We start from the raw sequence: 22334 nt of genomic DNA on the forward strand, positions 1-22334 counted from the left end.
ATGGTGGATTCGTTGCAAATTTCTCCCCAAATGGTTAGAGTGTTGCAAAGCAACATAACAATGATCATGAGATTATGGAAACCCATTTTTATTGTTGATTCACCTAAGTTCATGATTTCACCTACAATAAGATTGCATCACTATCATTAAAAATCACAAAACTTGCAAATTTTTTAAAGAGACAAAATACGGTTTTACATTTATATCAGTCATTTTCGAAGCAAAATTTTTATTCTACGAATAATGTATTAGAAACAATTTCTGCTTTCTGGTACTGTTTGGAAGTGTTGGTGCACCTGTTCTGGTCCCCGTCTTTCCCCATGTGATTCATTTGTTTCTGTTCAAGGCCACACCACTGGAATCCTGAAATTTATCGAACTCGGCAGCACAAAGTTATTCGGCACAAGGCATTCGGTATAAACATGACAATGATTTCCAAAACCACCCTGGGAATTGCTGCAGGGATTTGTGGGACAATCTTCTTGGGCTATTGTGTCTACTTCGATAGATGTAGGAGGATGGACCCTAACTTCAAAAAGAAGCTCAGGGAGCGTGAGTCACTTGCATTGCATATTTACGCATTTATTTCAATCACACCACGCTTTGACGTCTCTCATGACAAATTTGTATTTCGATGGACTCGCTGACGACGATTAATTCTTGCAGGCCGCCGTCTCATGAAGGCCAACCTGAAAAACACGAGCTCAAAGCTGCCGAACATGAATGACCACGAGGCCGTTCAGAAGTTCTTCATTCAAGAGGTAAACTGCTAAATGACTCGTAGAAAGAGATATAAATAAACTCATTTACGTGACGCGTGTTTAGGTGCAACTCGGTGAAGAGCTCTTGGGCCAGGGAGACGTTGAAGGTGGAGTTGAGCATTTGGCAAACGCCGTGTCAGTTTGCGGCCAACCTCAGCAGCTCCTCCAGGTGCTCCAGCAGACTCTGCCCCCACAAGTCTTCTTCCTACTCATGCAGCAGTTGCCCACGATCATGAACAAGGTTTGTTGTTTCGGCATCGCTGTCATTTTTAATCTTTAAAGATTGCTTACGCAAGAGCTAATGGCTCATTACTCACCATTTTCTATTTTTCAATCACAGGGATTCCCCAGCAACAACGCAACTGTTTCCGAAGACGATGTTGAATAAGAAAAGTTCGCTGTAGCAAATTAAATAAATGATCTGGCAGGAGATGGCTTCTAACAAAAGTGTAGTGTAGCTGTGCCCATGGAAGAAGTTCAACCCAGCCTTGTAGTAGAACGTTTTAATGAACTGTGCATAGACACTTACTCACTGATAGACATTTTCTGCAATAAATTCCCATCTCGTTAAAAAAGAAAGTGTCACGCCAGGATTGGTATACCTTACGCGCCGCACGGAAAATGTGGCTGTGTTATGAATGTTATTTTGTGTTCCAGCATGGCAATATTGTTGTTCGACAAAATAAAACAAAACAGCAGGCATTGTAAAGAAATGCCTGTGCCTACACGTCTAATGCTTGTCAAATAAAATATAAATATATAAGTCATGCTTTTTAATTTTGTCTTCCAGAGTGTTAGGTGTACTGTAAATGGATTAGCCTCTTAAATGGCTCATAACAAAATTGAATAAATAATAATAGAGGTCTCAGCCGCAAGATTTAAGGCGGTGGCTGGTGGGACTAGCAGTTTACGCGGCTGACAATATTTTAAACGTGAAGTGTGATAGTTCTTAAAGGCCCAAATGGCTGCTGGCTGGAAGACCTCTTTTAAAATTTTGACCCTTTTTCATCAGCGGCTGGCTGAGACCTCTAAATAATAAGCATTCTTAGTTTTGTCAATCAAAAGAGAAGTGTATGCTACAGCCTCATTGAACGCGCCTCATCCTGATAATTTAGTTAATAAATATCAACCCTAATTTGGCATATTAATGTCCCATTTCTTATAAAATGATTTAACGTGGCCTGCGATGATAAGGTCTAAGTTTTAGGAAGAAAAGATCAAATTATAACTGCCATAACAATTTATGTAAAAAGACTAACAAAATATAAGTAACAGGCACCAAAGGTTATTCTAGTTAACACCGATGCAATAGGCAGTTGGTACCCTGCGATCTAAAAATATACAGTTGTGATAGCAGAATTATCTTTGCTCTTGAACCAACTTGTCACTAGCACCATTTTTAATTTCCTCTTTGAACTTTTTGACCTCTTCTGGCTTCTCGTTTTCGGCTCTCGCCTCCTCCATGATATCCAAGGCTCCTTCAGCGACCAATTCTTCTGCGACTTTGATCCCCAAGTCTTGTGCCATTTCTAGCTCGTCTTTTAATAGCTTTCCTGCTAAGATACCAGCAAAGAGGGTATCTTCCTTTTTGGTCATCTTCTTCGGTGGCTCGTCCTTAGTGGCAATCACCGCGCTTAACTTCTTTTTCAGACTTTTCTTTCCATCCAAACTCCACACTCCCGCTTCTAGACTCAAATTATCGTTGTCGCTGCAAAATAAATTGAACCTCAATTCTTGTGAAACAAAATAACAGCAGCACAAAATTTAACCACAGCATCAAAACTCCCAAATTTGTTTTGTAAATTACATTAAACAATTTCTTTGAAAAATACCATAATATTCACGGATTAAAAAGTGGCAGAACATAAAATAGCAAAAAAAATAATAATATGGCTCTAGCACCTTACAATTGGATATAAACAGCAACACTAACACATCAAACGATATGAGGTGCGTTAAATGAATTTACAAAGTGTGCAAATTTACTGTCATAAAAATTGAAACAAAATTAACAGGGATGAAGAAGTGGAAAATATCTCAAAAGTATGTTTTACTATATCTTGTGTTTTGCAAATTTGCAGAAAATTTTTGCATTTTTAAATAATCTGAGCTGGAATAGTAAATTCCTTTTTTCATCTCTAATTTCATAGTATCAAGTTAAAGATAGTTTAAGCTTATATTCGATTTAAAAATATATTGCAGCTGAATTTTGAATGTTTAAATCTTAAAAAACAATGATTTAATTTAGCAGTCCACCAATTTAAGCTGTCAGCTATAAAATCACCCAGTTGTATTATCTATACATTTATAATAAACAGCGTTTAAGAAAATAAAAACTTACTCGAGGGTGCAATTCACTGCCACAGGAGCGCTGCATCCCCCTCCAAGTTTCTTCAAAAGGCTCCTTTCCGCAACTACCCTGAGCACCGTGCTGCGGTCGTGCAAGGGGGCCAAAAAGTCAACAGTTTTCTGGTCGTCAGACCTGCACTCAATGGCCAGAGCGCCCTGGCCAACTGCGTACATGATTTCGCTGGGCTCCAGTATCTGGCTGATTTTATTTTCCCAGCCCATCCTCTCAATTCCTGCCACGGCCAACATGATGGCTGAGTATTGCAGAGGGTTCTCTGCATCTTTGTTGTTTGAATCAACAACGGAATTTGTCAACTTGCTGAGGCGCGTGTTCAGGTTGCCTCTGATGCTTTTCACCTCCAAGTCGGGGTACAACTGTCGCACTTGGGCAACCCGTCTCAGTGAACTTGTGCCTGAGAATGAATGAAATTGTTTATTCTCACAGTGATACATAAGAAACAATAAAATACTATCTTATCAGATCTTGTTCAACATGTGAATCAAAGTATCTGTAAACGCAATCATTGTCAGAAAAATAACAATTTACCAACTATGCTGTTTTTAGCCAGTTCAGACAGACTTTTAGCTTCCAATTTTGGATGAATAATAACAGCATCTCTCGCGTTTTCGCGCCTAAAGAAAATAATTTTTTTGTCAATGTGCAAATAGGAACAAGTATGACAATCTTACTTGCAAATTCCGCCAATCGCTAAATTGTCTGGTAGTGTCGTTGGTAAATCTTTAAGGGAGTGCACAACAAAATCAACAGAGCCCTCCTCCAAGGCGACCTCCAGTTCTTTCGTAAATAAACTTTTCTCTCCAATCTTTGGGAGTGGCTTGTCTAAAATTTTGTCTCCAGTGGTGTTCATTTCAACTGCAAATGATGTGAATATTATTATGAAACTGTAGGTGCATAAGAAACAAAATTTTACCTATTTCAAAACGTGCGTTTGGGTGAAATAGCTTCAATGAGTCTATAACACTGTTAGTTTGAATTAAGGCCAGCTGAAATTTAAATGAATTATTAATCTTTATGGAAATTATCACAGAAAGTTTCTATTAGCTACCTGACTCTTTCTGGAGCCCACTTTAACAACCTTTTCGCCGTCTCCAGAATCCATAGCTGTTTGGTATTACACGAAACACGTGTAGTTTTCAGGAAAGGTTTTTCGATATTATGAAACAAGCACTTCAGTAAAAGTAGCGCAAACTCATCAAGGCAACGAGCTCATTTCACTGCTGCTGCGAAAGCACGTCTGATTTTAGCAGTATGTAAAAAGTCGAAAGAGTTGTCGTTAAGATAATAATTTCGGCTACGATAACAGGGTCACGCTGGCCAACTCGGTCTCCCCAGAAAATTTGTAATACCGCCTTGCTTTAGCCGAGTGCAAGAGCAGGGGTGCAATGTGCATGGATAAAATTGAAATGTGGTCGAAAGTAGGCGTGTCTTTCAACATGTGACAAAGTTACGCCCACCAAATCGTGTTTTGACCTGCCTCAAGCCCGCTCAAGCCTGCTCAAGCCTCAAGTGAGAATCAAAATCAAAGCAAACCGTGGAAACGGTGGGAGCAAAGAGCAAATTAAATAATGTTGTTATCAGGAAAAATTACAGGTTTCCGCCGCGTTAAACATCTCACCAGTTCTTAAGAGAATCCCATTTAAAAAAGTACGGGCGGCGGATACGAAAAGCTTCGGTGAAAAGTGCATCTACATTACATATATCTCTACTTTGTCCATAAATATGTATCATGCCAACAAATCCAAAGGAATATCTATCATCGTTGGGATAGTTTAGCCGAAGAGGTGATTTATTTGATATTTATTATCACTTGTAAAATACAACTACATATTTATTATGCATCTTGTTTTAGTATTATTTATATCTGCCAAATGAATTCATTATCTCCCAAAACCACCCAAAAAAATCAAGACAAAAGTTTATGTGATTGCGCTACTCCACAGCGCAAAATTTGTGTTAATTTCCTGCTCATTTTCTATGATTGCTACAGCATAATTCATACTTACTCACCTATAACGTAATTATTTTAATTCAGGTTACCATACAGGCCATGTCGGAATCAAACAAGAGACCGCAATTAACGCTGAGGGAGATTAAAAGGCCAATGATACTGGCGAAGGTACGTAAGTTCAACCATTAAAAAGTAACTACATAGTTGGTTTAATTTACGCACATTTGTGTGTGAGTCAATCAATTACTGTACACAAGATGCATGCGCTAAAGCAGGAAGAACATTTTCACACACTCTTGCTATACATCTAATATCATTACTCTAATTTGAGAAAAATGTATGTACTTATACATTTTGAAATCACCTTAGGTGACACCAGCAAAACCGATCTCACCTCTAGAACAAAATAAGACCAGACTGAAAACCAATGGCGGCATTCCTCAAGAAACACCTTGCAACACGGCAGAAGAGAATGCGAGTATCGCGGATGATCCAGAGGTAATATATAGAAGCAATAATAATCATTATTACTTAATAATTTCTCTCTCGTTTAATTTTATTAGGAGGTTCTCTACACGTGACGGCTTATTATTTGTTTCAGATTCGAGTTCTTCAACAACCAGTCTCAGTCACCACCTTCTTTACAGAAAACTGTGCGCCAGTTCTCTTGCCAGTATTCCAGTGCATATATCACTGCAAATTCAGGTCTCCGTCGTTCAACAAGATGAAGCTCCATGTGATGGCCAATCACAAACCTCCAGACCAGGACAACTATACCTGCAAGGCTTGCAAGTTCAAAACCATCTGGGCAAACACCTTTGTGAACCACATGATCTGCGCGCACTGCGTCACATACCATTGCATGCTATGCGATATTAGCCTACCCAACAATGCTATCGAAAACCACTTCCAGTCTATCACTCACAAGTGTAGGATAATGAAATCGGAAGTTTGCGATCTCATCACCATAAATCCTTACGCTCTGAAGAAGCACAGGTACACGCATTGCTTCAACAAAGAAGTCGTCTGTCACAGATGCTCTTGGGTCATCAGCCATCACAGATTGAAGAAAGCTGTCGATTTTGTGGACCACAATCGCATGTCACCAGATCAGCCGAATGCTCCTCACTTGAGGTGCACTTGGTGCGAATTTACAACGTTCAACTACAGCCTTTTGGAAAACCACATGAACTTAAAGTTGGAGCAGCACTTTCACCAATGCCCCGTTTGCCGTTCTAATTGCAAAAGTTTGGATTTTCTTGTTAATTCTCACTTTGACACTTGCCAAGACTTAAACAAAGTTTTAAGTTCGGACGACATGATCAAGCAATTTGGAATAGGAAAATCAGTAAATCCGACGCTGATCTTGGATGCAGCCAAATGTTCTTGCAAATCTCTTTGCGCGAAAACCACTCTGGACTTATTGGTTACCGTCACGCCAATGAAAGTGATGGCAGAATTGATGGTCTCGGAAGGAAAAATCTGCCAAATGTGCAAACTACAGCTGCACAGTGACATAGACGCGTGGAATCATTTTCAGGTGCACTTTACGCCTTGCTGCAAATCGTGCTCGAAGAGTTTTCCTTCCGTTTTCTGCAAAGAGCATGCAGAGTGGCACTATCTCATTTCCGACGAGTACTTTGACAAATTCACGCAGCACTCGTTTGTCAAAGTTACGGACCAGTTGATGCATTGCCGACATTGTACTTTGGCTGTCACACACGACCAACTCATAAAGCTCATCAGTACAACTCGCAAGTGCAATGAGTGCAGCTTCTTGATCACTGAAAACAATTACCACGTGTTGCAGCACTTGCTGTGGAAAAAGAGCGGAAGCTGTCAATTTTCACCGCAGATTGAAAGATACATTTACCGGAACTGTGAGAAGGGACGCTGCTCCTGCAATAGAGAATTGGCAGACTGGTACGCTCGCCATTTTCAGTGCGAAACGTTATACATGAGCAAACTTAGCCACGTGCAGCAGTCAGCCGAAATATGCAACTTGTTCACGTCGACAGTATGTAGCATATGCAGCATAAAACTACACTCGTTGAAGACATTGGAGTTGCACACGGATCACCATCCAATTTACGTGTGCCACCTGTGTGGCGACGTAGTTAGAAAAGTCTCTCAGCACTACGCCGCAAAGCACCCAAATTTGGAGAAGAATTTGACCGAATTGGCGAAATTGGGGCCATACATAAGTCGACATTCGGATTTGTTCAAAAGCCTGTTTCTTTGCAACTTCTCCAAAGGGGACAAGAACACCAGTTTTGTATTAAACAGCTATTGTATCTTCTGCAGAGTTAAAGTATTGGTCGATGATCGCGGGGAGAGCCAGCATTGGAACCTGCACATGACGCCGTGCTGCCGCGACTGCACGACGCTGAAGATGAGGAAGTGCGAGGCGCACAGCAAGCCCCTGTTTTTCCACCCAGTCTTCTACCTCCACAAGTTCACGCAACACAATTTCGTCAAGAAGGAGGGCTACAACTACGAGTGCGACAAGTGCAGCTTCAGCATCGACGAGGCCAGTGGCGGCAAACTGCTCTCAACATTCACGCGGTGCCCTTCCTGCGACTTGAACGTGCTGATTTCCAACAAGCGCGATGCCATGGGTCTGGTGATTCACGTCATGCAGCAGCATTTCGCCATCAGGTCGTGCAACGTTCTGCTTTGTGAAAACCGATCCCAATGCGCCGAAGACCTACACGAGCACTACGCTGAGGCGCATTTGGATTTGCTCAAATGCAGCCTCTGCTCGTTGCCTTTTCCCTCGGTCAGCACGCTGCTCCAGCATGCTGCTGCCTGCAAAGCGTCCACCCTGGACGCGTATTTCAGTTCGCGTGACTTAAACGGTGCCTGCACTGCCCCCACGCTAATGATCAAGACCAGGTGCCCCTTGTGCAATATGTTCCACGAAACTCCCGACGAGAGAAACCCATTTTTCCATCCGAGGCACGTCTGCCCGTTGTGCTATAATGTTTTGCCTCACAACGAGTTTGGAGACCACTTTTACAAGTGCCACAACGAATTCGTCGCGCAACTGGCAGAGCACCTATCCAACGGTGTTCCACCTGAGGAATTTCTCAGGATTACCAAGGAAGCGTTGGAACTTCAACTTGCCCATCTCTATACACTATCGAAAAGAACAATCCGAGAATTACATTGCATTTCGATGCGCCGGGAGCCAGATGAGAATGAGGAAACGGAAACCAACTGCACAAAGTACAAGATAACAGCCGAAGAATATGAACATGTTGTCCACCTGGCATTCCAAAAGGAGTAGACACACACCAAAGAGTGTCATTTTAGTTTTAAGGAAAAAGCATCTCAATGAAACAAAAATTCCTAACTCTTTTCCTATTTACGTTTATTGCATATTCTATCGTATATTAAGAAATCCGAGCCATTAATGAAATGCAACAGATTATGATCTTAAAAAAATTGTAGCAGGACTAAATAAACTTAATTGATAATGATTCCTATAACTTCCCTTTTTATTATACAAACCATAGTTGTTGTGTCATCTGAAAATGAGTGTTAGGTAAATGAGGAAAAATGAAACAGCCAGGTTTTATTTCGAAACATATAACAGGAACATACTTTATTTTAATTTTATGTTCACTCAATGACATGCACAATATTCTTAATTTTATACACAGTATTTTCACCATTTTCCCATATCTCAATTGTACATTTTTTCGAATGAGTTTCATTATTTTCATATAAATTCTGTTCTCTATTTTACATTGCTAATATGAGGGAATATCTCACATCATCTCTTTCTTAGATTTTATTGTATACGCTAATGAAATTGCTGGGCTGATTTCGGGTGTGGGTGTGCTTTTGTGAAACAAAAAACGAAAATTTGTGTGAATCATTGGCCAATTTTAAAAACTCTTCAATTCCTGCTCGCGAGATGCAGTGTCCGGGAGCAGATTACAATTCAATCAGTCTGATAACTTTTTCCTAGAACAGTGCTGTACCGTATCATTGCAAAATTTGGATTTCCACCAATTGAGATTTATCACTTTCAACAAACACACGCTCTGTAATTTTGAAAATGCCCCAATACTACAATAGAATCGGTCGCATCCCCTCATGCGATATGCACACAAAAATAAATTTTCTCACTTATCCATTTGCATTTTTCCCACGTGTGTATCAAATTTAACATAAAAAGTCGAATCAATCAGTCAACTAAACGATTTCACGTTATTTTATGGTGTTGAATGTTTCTTTTTGCAGTTTTAAATTATAAAAGATCTTAAATATACATGTATAATAATAAGTTGTACAAAAATTTAATTTACATCTAGCCTTACTGTGTAGTATGAATATATTAAATAAAATAGGGAATTCTCGTGATAATGATTTGTGAATGGAAATGAGACAGAGAGTGAGACAGCGAAAAGACGACTTGTTCGCACTGGTAACAGAGAACTCATAGATTAAGTTGAACATATTCAGAGAACGAAGCGCAAAACGGATTACATTCAGAATATACGCAGTTGAAATTTATTTTGTGCATCAAATCATGGCACAAACATTTTTAATTAATGCATCGACGACAACAACAACATTATGCACTACGAATTCTTCTTTTTATCATTTTTTTGTTGCGTATTCCGGCCCTTGGTAGAGACAGAGTAACGGTTTTTTTTAACTTTGCGTTTTCCTTTTTTCTATATAGCTTTAATACTTACATATATAGATCTGTACAAAAACAGTTCATAAAAGTAAAAAATTTCAAATTTCAATCCACCATATTTCATGTCCTCATGTTCCATTCCATGACAAGTACTGTGCTTGTTCTTATTTATTTGCGTTTTTAAAAAAATCATTTTACAAAAATATCGCTGAAATGTCCCATTTAAATTTGCCTCTCTATTGAATCCTTCCTCTCACAATTTTCTCATATCTCTTATTTGGAAAAATAACTGTCAATTTTTCGTGAGTGTGTGTGTTAATCAACTGTGTGTGTGTGTGTGTGTGTCTGTGTGTATCCAAAAACTACCACCAAGAATAACGCACATTCTACGGCACTACTTTTGAGTACAGTTGCGATGGGTGCCTGGAAAAACTAAAATATATATGTTCCACATCAAAAATCCAAAAATGTATAGATTCTAAGACAATTTAAAAGTTGAACATCCATCATCGTTGTATTTTAATTATCATTTTTTCTTGCTGCAATATGGAATTTGCAATTATTGTACAAGATGCTAAGAAATCTGAGTGTTTGTGTGTGTGTGGGTGTGTGGTTTGAATTTTTCCTGTGGAAAACGTTTGTTTGCTGCTACACATCGTTACGATACATATTTACTAAATCCATTACAACTAATTGCTCGATAACTAAACCTAGGCAATGAATCAAATTATGTCTCGAATTTAACCACCAGCTGGGGGGTGAGAAGGAGTTGTGAATGAATGATGAGAACGCGAAGTTGTGTGTGTGTTTTCACAGCATTTTTGTGTTTCTCCCTTATTCGTACGTGTTTGTTAGGACCGCATATAGTGAAATGTTGTTTTACACTTGTATATCACCAAATTTTGGAAAATGACGCGACAACGAAACTGGGAATCGTTTGCAAAACCTGTCACTTAATTGTAACCTTAATTTGTGCTTCTGTTGTAAAGAACAATTTTGTGCTGCTTGCAATCCAAATCCGTTCAATTTTTGTTTATTATCTCAAAAAGGAAGACGTTTTGATTGGAAAATTTTGGACTTGCGTGACAGGTTTTTCGGGGGAAACGATTAATTAATTGGGTGAGTGGCTCCGAATCAAAAGCGATTATTTTTTGTTTGCCAGTGCGCGGAAATCAATTTTAAGTCTTGTCGAGTAACGAAATGTAACGAAATATATTTATATAGGAATTACATCTTCTGATCTCCGCTCTACTAACTACACAAACGTGATTTGGTATCAGACAATGAAATGGCCCATGATAGAGGAAAAGAGATTATTCCTAATGCCTTAACGCGATTCTACACTTTACATATCAGTAATCAATTCATAAATTTTCAATTTTTAATTAAAAAACACTATCATTAACACGTGATCACTATCCTATATTTACAAAATACCCATCCTAATCTTAAATAGAAGTTCATCACAATTTTCATAATAACCATTTCTTTCAATGAAACATTGAACTCTCTGCAATAATATAAATTTTGCATGATTTGGATTGCGATAATTAATAAATACCCTCTGCCAAAAATCTCTTCCAGAACGTAACTGTCGCGGTGGGAACTATCGATTTTTCCGTATTCATCGGTAATGACAATGACGTACAAAAATAATCAGCGCAGTACTCAAATCATAAAATAGATTAAAATTTTAAAACAACACGATATAAACTCCGAAATCATTTGTAATCACAAATATAGCAAAACGAGAGCCTTACAATTCTAAAATACTGGTAACACATTGAATACTGACACATAAATAATTTATAAATCAGAAAAAAGGTACGTCATTAAATTGCAAAAATCTTCGAAGGAAAAACTTCATAAATAATCGATAAAATTTGGTAAAACGAAAACGAGGCGCGAGATAAAACTGTGAGAAAAAAATAGAAATGTACTCGGCAGTTAAAAAAAACAACGAACGAAATCCTTCCTTCGAGCATCGGCCTGCTCGCACAAAGCCGCGTGATATTTACATGAGATGAATAGCGTCGGATTAACACACATACACTGGCCCCGATTATCATGTTTATGTATTAATGTATCCCTGGAGAGAGTATGGCAGTGCTTGGGGAGGGTCATGGGTATCTTAATTATTAACACAATCATCTCCCTAACGCTAGCTATGTACAGGTGCGATTACGTGTGGCGCTTCATGTGCAGCGCCAGGTGGTCCGAGCGCGAGAAGCAGCGGTCGCAGTGTCGGCACTTGAACGGCTTGGCGCCCGTGTGCTTTCTGTAGTGACGCGTCAGCTCGTCAGATCGAGCGAATCTCCACTCACAACCTTCCCACGAGCAGCGGTACGGCTTTTCGCCTGTAACAGACACAAAAAGATTAGGGCACAATATCACTGGACAGAAAAGGGAACAAAAGATCTCATTGCTTTACAGGAATAATTAGTCTATATCTGGGCAAGGTTTATCTCAGATATCAAGGGGATGAAACCCTACATAAACAAAGGGTGCACATAAATTCAATATATCGTTCATTAGGATGAAGCAACCAAATGCAAAAATTTAAATATGTATAGCAATGCAGTTTTTAAGAACAATTTTAAATTGAAAACAAATTCAATAATAATTGTACTATTCTCGATCTCGAGATTTTTTAAAGTCAACACCGCAGTTTTTCTAAATAGGCCATTAAAAAGCTATAGGGGTGAGAACACAATCAGCCTCTGTCGCCTTTCTGCATTTTGTTCTTCCCTGCTGCTTAAAGTCGCTAGGGAGCCGGCTTATATGCGCGCAGCAGTTTTTCCACGGTCGAAATGGAAATTTCAGGGACACTTTTGAATATCTCTGCTGCTGTTCTTTCTTGTTGGCGGGCCAGTTTGAGTGACAATCCTCCTTGGGGAGGGCCCGATATTACGAGGGCGGCTCTGCTCAAAGAGATTGTGTCCCCGTGGGTCAAGACCTTCTGGAGAGTTGGGAAATGTTGTTTGACTTTTTGGTGAAAGAGAGCGAGCCAGCGAAAAGGAAACATATTGCCACCTTTGTGGCGGCCGGAAACGCACAACAGGAATGCGAAAATATATTCCCATTTGTTGCCTTTTTGCCTCGCGAGCGTGATGACTTTCGGTGCGTGTCAAGGGCCACTCTACGCGAAATGAATGGCAAATATTTGTTCCAGCCGAGATTTCCGCAAAATCCGGCCGGATATTAGGGTTGCCGGACAAAAACTGGATCTTCGTCTCCAACTTATTAAACATTTTATTCACATCATCAAAGGAAATAATCTGCGTCCCAAGAAGGAAAGAAAAGCGCTTTTGGACAAACATCTATTTTGAATCTGATTTGGCCTGATCACTTCCCCCTCGTTTCTAGCGAGAGGGGCGTAGAACGTATGATTTTAATTCCTTCAAGTTGAAAACTGCTGCGGTAGACCAACTAAACAGTCGGCAATCTCCTTACAAGATCATCTACTTTACGATCGGCGCATGAGCTGGCGAGGGGTGCGGATTCAATTACAAGCGACACCGCCCCCACCTGCCAATAAATATCGTCGTCCGCAGCATGTTTGCCTTTCATCCTGCCAAAATTTGAATATGGGCTCCTTTAGTGTGATTTCCTCATCGGCTAAATCAATTACAACTATTCCTGGAAGGATTTCTTTTGGAAACAAACAACCTGAGTCCGCGTTGACGCACGAGACGAATTTAATTCCGCGATGAGCAGTTAATTAGCATGAGCGAAGAAAGACGTCATCCAAAACTTGTGTGTCGAGAATGTAATACGAGGGGCGCGTGGTTGCGAAACAAAAACCGAAAACTCGGCTGCCAAACTTTATTAAAGGCTCGAGCGAGTGAGATTATTTTGAAGGAAAGGCGAAGATTTGAGGGAGCAGGTGGGTGAGCGTAGGCAACACGCGCCACCTGCGTGCCCGACGGTTAGCCTAACTAGAAATCGCGCAGGCGGTAGCAAGTTGCAAATTTAATGAAAATTATTTCAGAGTCTTCCAGTTTATTTTGGGACATTGTTCTCATAATTATTCTATAATACCGTACACCGTTGCAAATTTTTTAAATAAAATGAAGAAATTTCCTCTGTACAAAATTAAACGTTGAGCTGAAGAAATGTTTATTTTACGCACAAAAATCCCTAATTGCGTTGATTTTCACAGCTGGCTCGAAGCGCAGGGCTCTGCTCGCACTTGAGGGCACAAAAACAAAGTCAATGCTCGCTTACTTACGAACAGGCAAATTTAACCAGCTCTCAATTAATACAAAAAACACGGGCTCGGTTGGAATTCGTGTTTAGTAAGAGCATTTCCCGCGGCTTTTGTTTTTCGAGCGCCATTGTGCGGTGCTTTGTACTTGTGATAAAAGGAGTGCCGTTCATCGCGACAACAAAATGCTTGTTAAATGCAAGTGGCTGCTTTTTTCATCCAGCACACAAACGTGACAAACCCCTCAAAACACGCTGGCGTCGCCAAGAAGTGTGCATTTTTTGCGAGTGTGTGTATTTTAGGAGCTCTTAGCATATAATGGCAGCTTCCGCCGTACTCAATCCACCACCATTTCGCACTTGTTGGTAAATATAAGCGATGGAGAGTGTTCTTGGATGCATAATTTACGCCAGCCGAAAGTAACATCAAATATTAGAGGCAGTTTCGAAACTAATTTATGCTCAGGAAGCTATAATATGCGAAAATCTAATTTTAGGGAATGCAAGATCGAGGATCGCGAGTCTCCATTCGAGGCCAGCTATTCTCGTTTGACGACGATTGCAGCTTTTCGCAGTTTTCAGACACGCACGCACAACCTGTTTCTGCTCTCTTTTCCGAGAACCTAGGGAGCAGGGGCAGGGCAGGGACCGACCGTGACTCGCAATTCACTTGCTCTAGCCAAACTTTATTTTCTTGCTCGTGCTTTTTCGACTCCCCGGGGAGCAGCGAGGAAAGGACCGACTGCGAAAGAAGTTTTCCAAACGTCGAGTACGAGCCTAGGACAAAAGTTTAAATTTTAATTAAGTCTTTGTCCCCTCGCATTCGGCTCAGCCGGCCCGACAAAAGAGGGGCTGGCGTAGAATTACAAAATAAACATTCTTGCCCGACTCGCAAGTAAAAACACAGCGAGCCGAGTCTAAATTTTTAATTCGCAATAAGAGCTGGAGGAAAGCAACGGCGGCGGCGGCAGCGGCGGCGTCCTTTCCCCCGTTCTCGGCTCCAGCCATCTTTGAAATTGGCCGAATTATAGGTGCACTACATCTTCCACGCTCCGCGGACCTGCCGTTCCGGCGGAAAAAAATAATTCCCGGCGTATCAGAAATCTTTTTATTTTGAAATGTGTTTCCCTAACGCCACCTCAATTTCTATATCTTGTTATCTATGCAAAGATAATGCACTCGAGGGGGACCGACGGCGGGCGGGCGAGAAGGTGAAAAAGGGAATTTCTTCCGTACGCTCCCCCTCTGGCAATTTCTTCTTCTGTCTTACCCCCGCTCGCACGCGCTGGCATTACTTCGGCTCTACCTTTTCTCATTCTCATTCCATTCCGAGCCTTTGGGCAGCCAGCGGGACCTCGGGGGATGAAAAAAAGCAGCAGCGAGGGGGTCACATCACGTATCTGCTCGTCAATTCACCCCCTTGGCAATAGCCGGGGAGGGATTGCGAATTCAATTGGCCATCTAGTCGGCTGCTCTGTGTCCTTCCTCATATCCTTTTGACTCGGACGTTCGCTGCTACAATGTAATCCGATTCTAACGACTCTCTTTGATACACTTGCCTGTAATAAAGGCTCAAGTCACTCACCAAGTCCGTCCGTCCGTCCGCCTCCTTGCCTAATCACCGGCCGGAGACACGGATTTTTAATTAAAACTGTATTACACACGCACCAAACTTCGACGGCTCTCGGGCTTATCTATTCGAATTTGGGCGGAAAGTTTCACACGCTACCTGCGTCTCGCCCGCTCTCGGAAGTAATTGGCTCGGACGCGTGTGCTTCAGACAACACTAATAAATATTGGCATTGTAATTTCATCCTCCGAATTCTCTTTTATCGTCGTCGTTTCTTGCGAGTTTTGATCTTTTCTTTCTTGGATTACGTCTCGCCGGCGTAATTTTTCACCCTCGCCGCAATCAAGCCGTCGAATAAACACGGCCGTGGCAATATTTGGTCGGATGCTGCTCGCCGACCACTTGGAGCGCGAAACAAAAAAGACAGAGAAGTGAAATTCCACTTCAAAAGTAGTGTCGCCTCAGGGGGAGATTTCGAGTGCACTCGATAAATAAGTGAGGGGTCGTAAAATTGACAGCTTCCATGGATTACCCTGGACAAAAAACTCGGAAAAGTGCAAAATGCATAAAAAAGGATCCTATTCATAAGGCCAAACAGCGGTCAAACGATTCGAAAGGTTATAGTTAGTTTTGTTATAAATTTAAATAAAAATCTATAATATAAAGAATTTTTCGCTTTTTCAACCTATTGCAGATTTACTAATTTTCTTTCGAAACACAGAGGAGGTTTCAAGAGAACAGAATAAAACATTGAAATGAAGAATCATTCCGTTTTTTTTATAAAGTGGGTAAGAAATAAGAAACAAAAAAATGTGAATAAATTTAAAGAGAAAAATCAGTTCCTCTTTTGAATAGGATTTTGTATGCTAATAAAATAAAAATAAATTTTGAGATTCGACGTTTTTCAGCTCATTAAGTAACACTGAAACGAACACAATAGTATTCTAAAAGACACGATTGACCTTTTCAGACCGCAGTTCAAAACTTCCCAAATTGACAAGATTGAATCAAGTTGCAGCAACTAGAGAAGAGAAGAGAAAGAAAGAGAGAAAGAAGAGGCCAAAAATTGTGATAAAGTCTTCTCTGCCTCATCTGTCTTCGTGCAGCCGTCGAACTTGGCAACAAACTCTTGTCAGTTCAACGCTCCCATAGTTTCAGATTCAATTTCCAACCTGGAGGTGGCTTGCTCTGTATGTGAGTGTGCGACGATAGAGAGAGAGAGCCAAAACAAAAACTGCAGCTCGTCGGTGGCGCAACATCTGCACGCGATCGCAAGGCGTTTGATCTGCACTCGACCCAGAAAGTTGTTTATTAATGTGGTCTGCCTTTGGTGTGTGTGTGTGCAGTGAGGGAGGAGGGCTTGTTGGCGGTATCGAATGACAACAAGCCCCCGATGCAGCATGACTCGTAATACACCTCAGGCCGCTCGCTCGCTCGCGTCATTAATACGCAGGCTATTAATCAAGGCGCGCGGGGTCGCATTAAGCCAGCCCTGATGATTCTTTATCATCATATTTCTCGAGACGAGAACGCATCTCGCCGCTTTATTTACGCGCTCGGTCCACATTAATCAACCTGCCTAAGACCCATTGTCAATGCAACGCACATGCAGAGATTTCGCACGCAAGTTTTGAGCTTTTCGGGACAGGAAATAAGCGAGAGAGGCAGGGAAGCTGCATCAGATCCGTCTCGAAAATCATCAAACAATATTGCACAAGGAAAATAAAAAAATCCTGTTTAGGAGATTTGTTTTACAGAGATAAAAATTGCTGGGAGCCAAGAAAGAGATTTTAAGCAGGTTTCTCGGCTTAAAAAGAGTTAGGAACGAAAATGAAGAACAAATTTTAATTCTCGTCTGTGCTCACCAGAGTGGAATACCCCGAGGACAAAAATTCAAGTTAGTTTTGAATTTCACGTGAAGAGTTTTCAAATGAAAATTCCAGCCGATCATCTACTAAAGAGTGCACTGAACTATGATAACCTTAATGCTCGGCGTCCAACGGAAAACATGGGCCGTGGGCTGATTCCCAGGAAGACCATTTTACGGTCAAAGTGGCTTTGTGGCGAAAAAAAGAGCAGTGGAAAGTTACAGCCAGTGCTCAACAGTGGCGGCACTCTTTTGTTTTTAGCTGCCAGCGCAATTTTAATTGGAAAAACTACGCGGCCGACCGAGCCAGCCGGCCAAGTTGCTGCAAAGAAAAACAGCAAAATGATTAATTAATTGCACTTCTCCCATTGGCTGCGCTTTCGCTGCACAAACAACGGTGGCGGCGGCGGCTTTGGGGCCCTTTGGCGTATGTCGTGCACGGCCACAATAATCAGCAGCAGCGATGAGGAAAAGGAAATCGCAACAAGCTAGTCTGCCGCTAAATGAAAATCGATCCGATCATGTGACACATTAATTTTGGTCCACCGTGTGTATACAATGCTGCGTCGGAAATAAAAAGAGCACTCGGTCCGCGATGATGATGATAGTAATGAGAACGGCGGAGGATGATAATGGATTTAATAAATCAAACGGTGCAACTCCCCTCTCAGCGATAGAGGGTGCTGCGCGGCCCTTGAAAAAATAAAACACTAATGTAATCAATATCGAATTTTTCAATGTGCCGTGCCGAGCAGTCTGCTCTCTCTTTTTCCTACTCGCTGCTGTATCTAAAAAAGCACTCACCCACTTTTCTTGATAATGTCAATACATTGGACCTTAAAACGGATAAGGTGTAGAGTAGCAGGACATGGAGCCGAGAGAGAGCGAGACGCCCACTGCCTCACTTGCTGGCTACTTCGATCGACAAAAAGGAGACACTTGTGCGAGGGAGGAATCTTTTTATAAGTAGGTTTACATCAGGAATATGTTGGCATAAAATATCCTTTTATTCAAAAGACGCGTGGCCATGAAAAACTGTTTTTATGTAAGGCAACAAAATGTGTAAATCAAAGCGTTGGAATTTTTGGTATCAGCCGCCGCGTTAGCAAACAAATGGAGGAACATATATTAAGATTGCGGTGCGATCATTTTGTTACTCTCTATTGCTTGTAGGTTTCTTGCCGATTTGTTGGCAAATATTTTTAACCCTCATCGCGACTGGCGGAACAGTTGAAAAGTAAAATATCCAAATTCCATCTGGATCTTTCGTTATATTTTTAGTTTAACATCTCATAAAATATACCATCTGTCAGAAACTCATTTAAGTTGCTATCAGGTAAAAATGGAATTTTATGCTTAACTTTACTGTATAAAAACTTTTACGACGTTCATCGTCTTTTAGAAGTATTGGACAAAATATTGACCGACCAAATTTCCATCAGCTAATAGGTAACACGATTTCTGCCCGAAATGTTGGTGCCGGTTTGCTTCGGAAACGATCAAGGGGGCGTTGAAGCATTTGGCGTCTCTCTGCTCGAGCTCCTGAGAGCGCCGAGGGTGGGTTTTTAGACACTCTAGACAGCCGCACTCGCACCGACGATGAATGGGCCGCGCTACAAGCATAGATTTATGGCGCAAACTTTTGCTCCGGCCTCGTGCGCTATCATATCGCACATGCAAGTCCCCTTTTATAATATAATAAAGCAGCCTCAGCCGCCGCCGCCGCTGCCGCATACCTAGCCTGCGAGACTAATTTAGTTAGAGGCGCAGTAAAAATAAACAAGCCGCGCGCGCTAAATTAAAATGCATGCACTGCGGCTGCGGAGTGGTCATTACACAGCGTCGGGTAATTACGGCTCGGGCCGGCACACTTCTTTGCTCCTCTCGGATTTAGCCGTGAAAAAAGTGACAGATCGCAGCCGTCGAGCAGAAAGGGTTGCGTAATTCCCCAAACTCGAGCGCTCTAAAGTGGGTGTAAAAAGCTTTGCAGTGCGGAGGGCAAACTTTAAAATGGTAATTAGAATCGGAGGCCCGAGGTGTAAATTTCCGAGGGCAGGTGCTCGGCAACTGATTTTCCTGCGACTGTTGTGCGAAATTATTGAATAAATTAAGCCAACAAACGCCACGCATGCTAGACTGACGGACTCCCCTCTTGGTCAAGCTTGAAAATTACTTTTTAAATTCGCTCCCCCCGGCGCTGCCAGCGTGATTTGCATGCGAGAGCGGGGATTTTGCGCTCGATCAAAGGGAAAAAATGGATGTGCGCGCTGTAATCAGAGCAAGTGGCGAATGCCCTCTCTTTTGCCTAGTCGAGCATCAAGGGGCGGCGGAGTAACTTATGCTACTAGCGCTTTCCCATCTCATTCACACACACACACAGGCCGTGGTGGAAAATCGTTATTGCCTCGTTCGCAAGAGAGCGGGTATTTTGTTAAAGCGCAAATTTCACAGCCCTTCGATCGCAATCGGCGCAAAAATTTGTAGAGATATTCTCTCTCTGCGCGAATCAACTCGATCTCTTCGGAGAATTCGATTGTCTTTAGTTTTGAAACCACTTCCGCGAGCCTGTCTGTTCTGATGGAAACCCCTTAACGGAATTCGCTTCAAACAACTGCTCCGGCAAAGTCACTCGCGAGACTTGATTAAGCACAGTCAAGTTCGCCAAAATTTTCGACCCAAAAGGGCCCTAATATAATATTCCCGTTTCCTGAATTATTATCCCGAACAAGCAGAGGCAAGTAAGTCTGCTAATTAAAGACACAGCGCCCAAGCATGCGAGAGAGAGCGAGAGCGGCAGCTGCAACACGCGCGCCCGGCTCGGCGTCAATTGCAATTAGCCAAATGGTAATTTAATGCATTCGCCAGATAAAGCAGGTGCCTCTGGATTTCCTCACGGGCCTCTCTACCCCGCGCGCGCAATAATTCTACCAGAAATTGAAATGTCTCCGGGGATGAGGCGGAGACCTTAAGATGAGTCATTCCACCGTGCAGCAGCAGTGTATTAGGCAGGAACACACACACACACTGGCTGAACGGAACGTGCCGACGCTGGGCTGGGGATGATCTCTCTCTCTCTCTCTCTCTCTCTCTCGGCGAGGCCCTACGGCTCCTCGACTGCGAGTGGCAGGCCGGCCTCTCTTTCCTCTGTCATTGCTGATTACAGCTCAAAAGGCCAACCGCATTCAGCGCATTAAGCTGATGTACACTCGCAGCCACCCTCAGGGGTCATTTCGCTCCCTTCTCTAGGTGCATGCATGACCGACCTGTGTGCAGGTTGCGAAAAATGTGGCGGCTTCATGCGTCTGTTGTTGTTGTGAGTGAGCTACGATTAAAACGATGGACGCTGCCTCTAGGCAAAACACACTCAACTGGGCGAGTGGGCCGAGTAAGACTGATGCAAATTGTTTGTTACAGCCTAAATGCAAATGCAACTGCTTATTCTCCTTAGGAAGTTGTATTAAAATTGTCCTCAATGGAATAGAACAAGATTTGATTTATAGTATACGGAAATTTCCCAAATAAATCAATGTTTTAAATAAGTTTGAAGTATTGCCAACATAATTCACTGCTTAGGTTTGATTATTTTCAATACAGACTAAACATGTAGTCAGAAATTTTCTAATTTCATCTTCCCCTTAATTAATAGCCAGAAATAATTCTAAAATGCTTCTGTACAAGGTTAAATTGATATTTATTTACAATAATTATAATTAATATTTAAATGATGATTTTTGTTTTGATATCTCAGTTTTTATTTTGGTGCAATTCAGAATAAAATTTAATTCATAGCGTTCTGCAGGCAAAAGACAGAAGCTGAAAACGCACTCATTGGCCAGTTGGCGAAGAAGGCAAGAAAAGTAACTCGCATGCCCTCCGCAGATCTCGGCGGGGTCAAGCCACGGTGGCTGGCTGCCGTTTCATGTAAATAAGCGGAGGCGGGCTGCAGGTATTCGAGTCCGCCGAGGGAATTAAACGTGGCGTTTGGTGTCTCTGCAGATTTGCCCCTATCCGTGGCGCGTAACGAACCCGCCAAGAGAAGGAGCAACGGCTGCTGTTTGAAGAAGATACAGCAGGTCAAGCAAGGGTCGGGGCCCATGAATTCCGACTAATTGTTGTACGCGGCTGCAGCCGGATGATTTCACACTCGACGGGTGTTACGTGATTGCGCCACGATAGCCGCCATTAATTCTTAATTAGACCCCGTGCGCCATTCATGAATATTTCACCCAAGACGCAAGCCAGCAGCTGGGCGAGTTTGCGGCCGTTCAACTTTTGACGGGGTCACGCACTCTACGCACAGAGGACCGTAAATTGAGTGGCCACACTTGACCTTTGCTGCTGGAACTAATTGATTTAATTTGTTCTCCCAGTGACTCAGCCAGCATTCCGAAATTTACACACATACGTGGGAGCCCATTTAATTTGTCGGTTTGTTTCATTTCTCGAGTGAGTCAGAGACCAAAATTTCCAATCGTTTGACTTTAAAGAAAAATCTGGCCAACTTGGAGGTGTACTCGAAACCTGATTGGCCTCTTCCAGACCAGATAAGCGGTCGCTTCGTTTACGGCCGTCCCAATCAGACCCCGATCGACGGCCATAAATGCCGGAAATGCCGCAAGCCGTGAGCAAACACACACAGTTTTCAGAATTCGATGAGAGGCGAATCACTGCCAGCTCTCGGCAAACACTCATTAATGAAGCGCAAAACACATTTATGCAGCTCAAGCTGGCGGAATGCGAGTGCGAGCGCGGTTTGGAGAGATAAATGTCCTTGCCGCTGATTGTTCATCAAGTTACAGCGGTGGAGATAAGTTGGCTCGGTATTCTGCTCGTCTGACGCCGGTCGGATTCACTCACGAATGCATGCACGGCATCAAAATATTAGCCAACTATACGAACATGCAGCCAGCTGACCGTGCATATACCATGAATAAATGATAAGCCGGACTCGCCGACT

At 42.1% G+C, this 22334-nt stretch overlaps 4 protein-coding genes across 6 annotated transcripts in view; 2 read left to right on the plus strand and 2 right to left on the minus strand.

Annotated features, from left to right (window-relative positions):
- The first annotated feature begins 268 nt into the window (after nucleotides 1–268).
- Nucleotides 269–1524, plus strand: LOC135944601 (mitochondrial import receptor subunit TOM20 homolog). Of its 2 annotated transcripts, none has more exons than XM_065491660.1 (5): nucleotides 269–286; nucleotides 347–552; nucleotides 667–761; nucleotides 826–1002; nucleotides 1102–1524. In XM_065491660.1, exons 2-5 carry the CDS (start codon nucleotides 423–425, stop codon nucleotides 1147–1149), a joined length of 450 nt encoding a protein of 149 aa, XP_065347732.1. In that variant the 5' UTR covers nucleotides 269–286; nucleotides 347–422; the 3' UTR covers nucleotides 1150–1524. The 2 variants fall into 2 exon arrangements, with proteins under 2 accessions (XP_065347732.1, XP_065347731.1); XM_065491659.1 differs by having other exon boundaries at nucleotides 274–290.
- A 459-nt stretch (nucleotides 1525–1983) lies between these two features.
- l(3)02640 (porphobilinogen deaminase-like protein l(3)02640) lies at nucleotides 1984–4538 on the minus strand. Its single transcript, XM_065491652.1, has 6 exons — nucleotides 4178–4538; nucleotides 4043–4115; nucleotides 3801–3984; nucleotides 3658–3743; nucleotides 3103–3523; nucleotides 1984–2469 (listed from the first exon to the last, which is right to left on the minus strand). The coding sequence occupies exons 1-6, from the start codon at nucleotides 4229–4231 to the stop codon at nucleotides 2121–2123; spliced, it is 1167 nt and encodes a 388-aa protein (XP_065347724.1). The 5' UTR covers nucleotides 4232–4538; the 3' UTR covers nucleotides 1984–2120.
- Nucleotides 4539–4655: 117 nt separating this feature from the next.
- On the plus strand, nucleotides 4656–8571 carry LOC135944595 (uncharacterized). The gene is made up of 4 exons (XM_065491651.1): nucleotides 4656–4913; nucleotides 5165–5248; nucleotides 5450–5578; nucleotides 5682–8571. Exons 2-4 carry the CDS (start codon nucleotides 5180–5182, stop codon nucleotides 8367–8369), a joined length of 2886 nt encoding a protein of 961 aa, XP_065347723.1. The 5' UTR covers nucleotides 4656–4913; nucleotides 5165–5179; the 3' UTR covers nucleotides 8370–8571.
- A 375-nt stretch (nucleotides 8572–8946) lies between these two features.
- LOC135944600 (Krueppel-like factor 6) overlaps nucleotides 8947–22334 on the minus strand; it is a 249643-nt gene continuing 236255 nt past the window's right edge. For both annotated transcript variants that reach the window (XM_065491657.1, XM_065491658.1), the window contains exon 3: nucleotides 8947–12091. In XM_065491657.1, coding sequence (XP_065347729.1) covers nucleotides 11916–12091 — 176 coding nt within the window. In that variant the 3' untranslated portion in view covers nucleotides 8947–11915. The remainder of the gene's footprint in view (nucleotides 12092–22334) is intronic.

This window comes from Cloeon dipterum, chromosome 4, assembly GCF_949628265.1.
Source record: "Cloeon dipterum chromosome 4, ieCloDipt1.1, whole genome shotgun sequence".
Classification (NCBI taxonomy): domain Eukaryota; kingdom Metazoa; phylum Arthropoda; class Insecta; order Ephemeroptera; family Baetidae; genus Cloeon; species Cloeon dipterum.

Excerpts from the sequence above, each read along its gene's own strand:
- LOC135944601 (XM_065491660.1), top strand. The coding sequence starts at position 423 with ATGACAATGATTTCCAAAACCACCCTGGGAATTGCTGCAGGGATTTGT. Across the intron at positions 553-666 it reads CAAAAAGAAGCTCAGGGAGC|GCCGCCGTCTCATGAAGGCC; the intron begins GTGAGTCACTTG and ends TAATTCTTGCAG. Across the intron at positions 1,003-1,101 it reads TGCCCACGATCATGAACAAG|GGATTCCCCAGCAACAACGC; the intron begins GTTTGTTGTTTC and ends TTTCAATCACAG.
- LOC135944595 (XM_065491651.1), top strand. The coding sequence starts at position 5,180 with ATGTCGGAATCAAACAAGAGACCGCAATTAACGCTGAGGGAGATTAAA. Across the intron at positions 5,249-5,449 it reads GGCCAATGATACTGGCGAAG|GTGACACCAGCAAAACCGAT; the intron begins GTACGTAAGTTC and ends AAATCACCTTAG. Across the intron at positions 5,579-5,681 it reads GTATCGCGGATGATCCAGAG|ATTCGAGTTCTTCAACAACC; the intron begins GTAATATATAGA and ends TATTTGTTTCAG.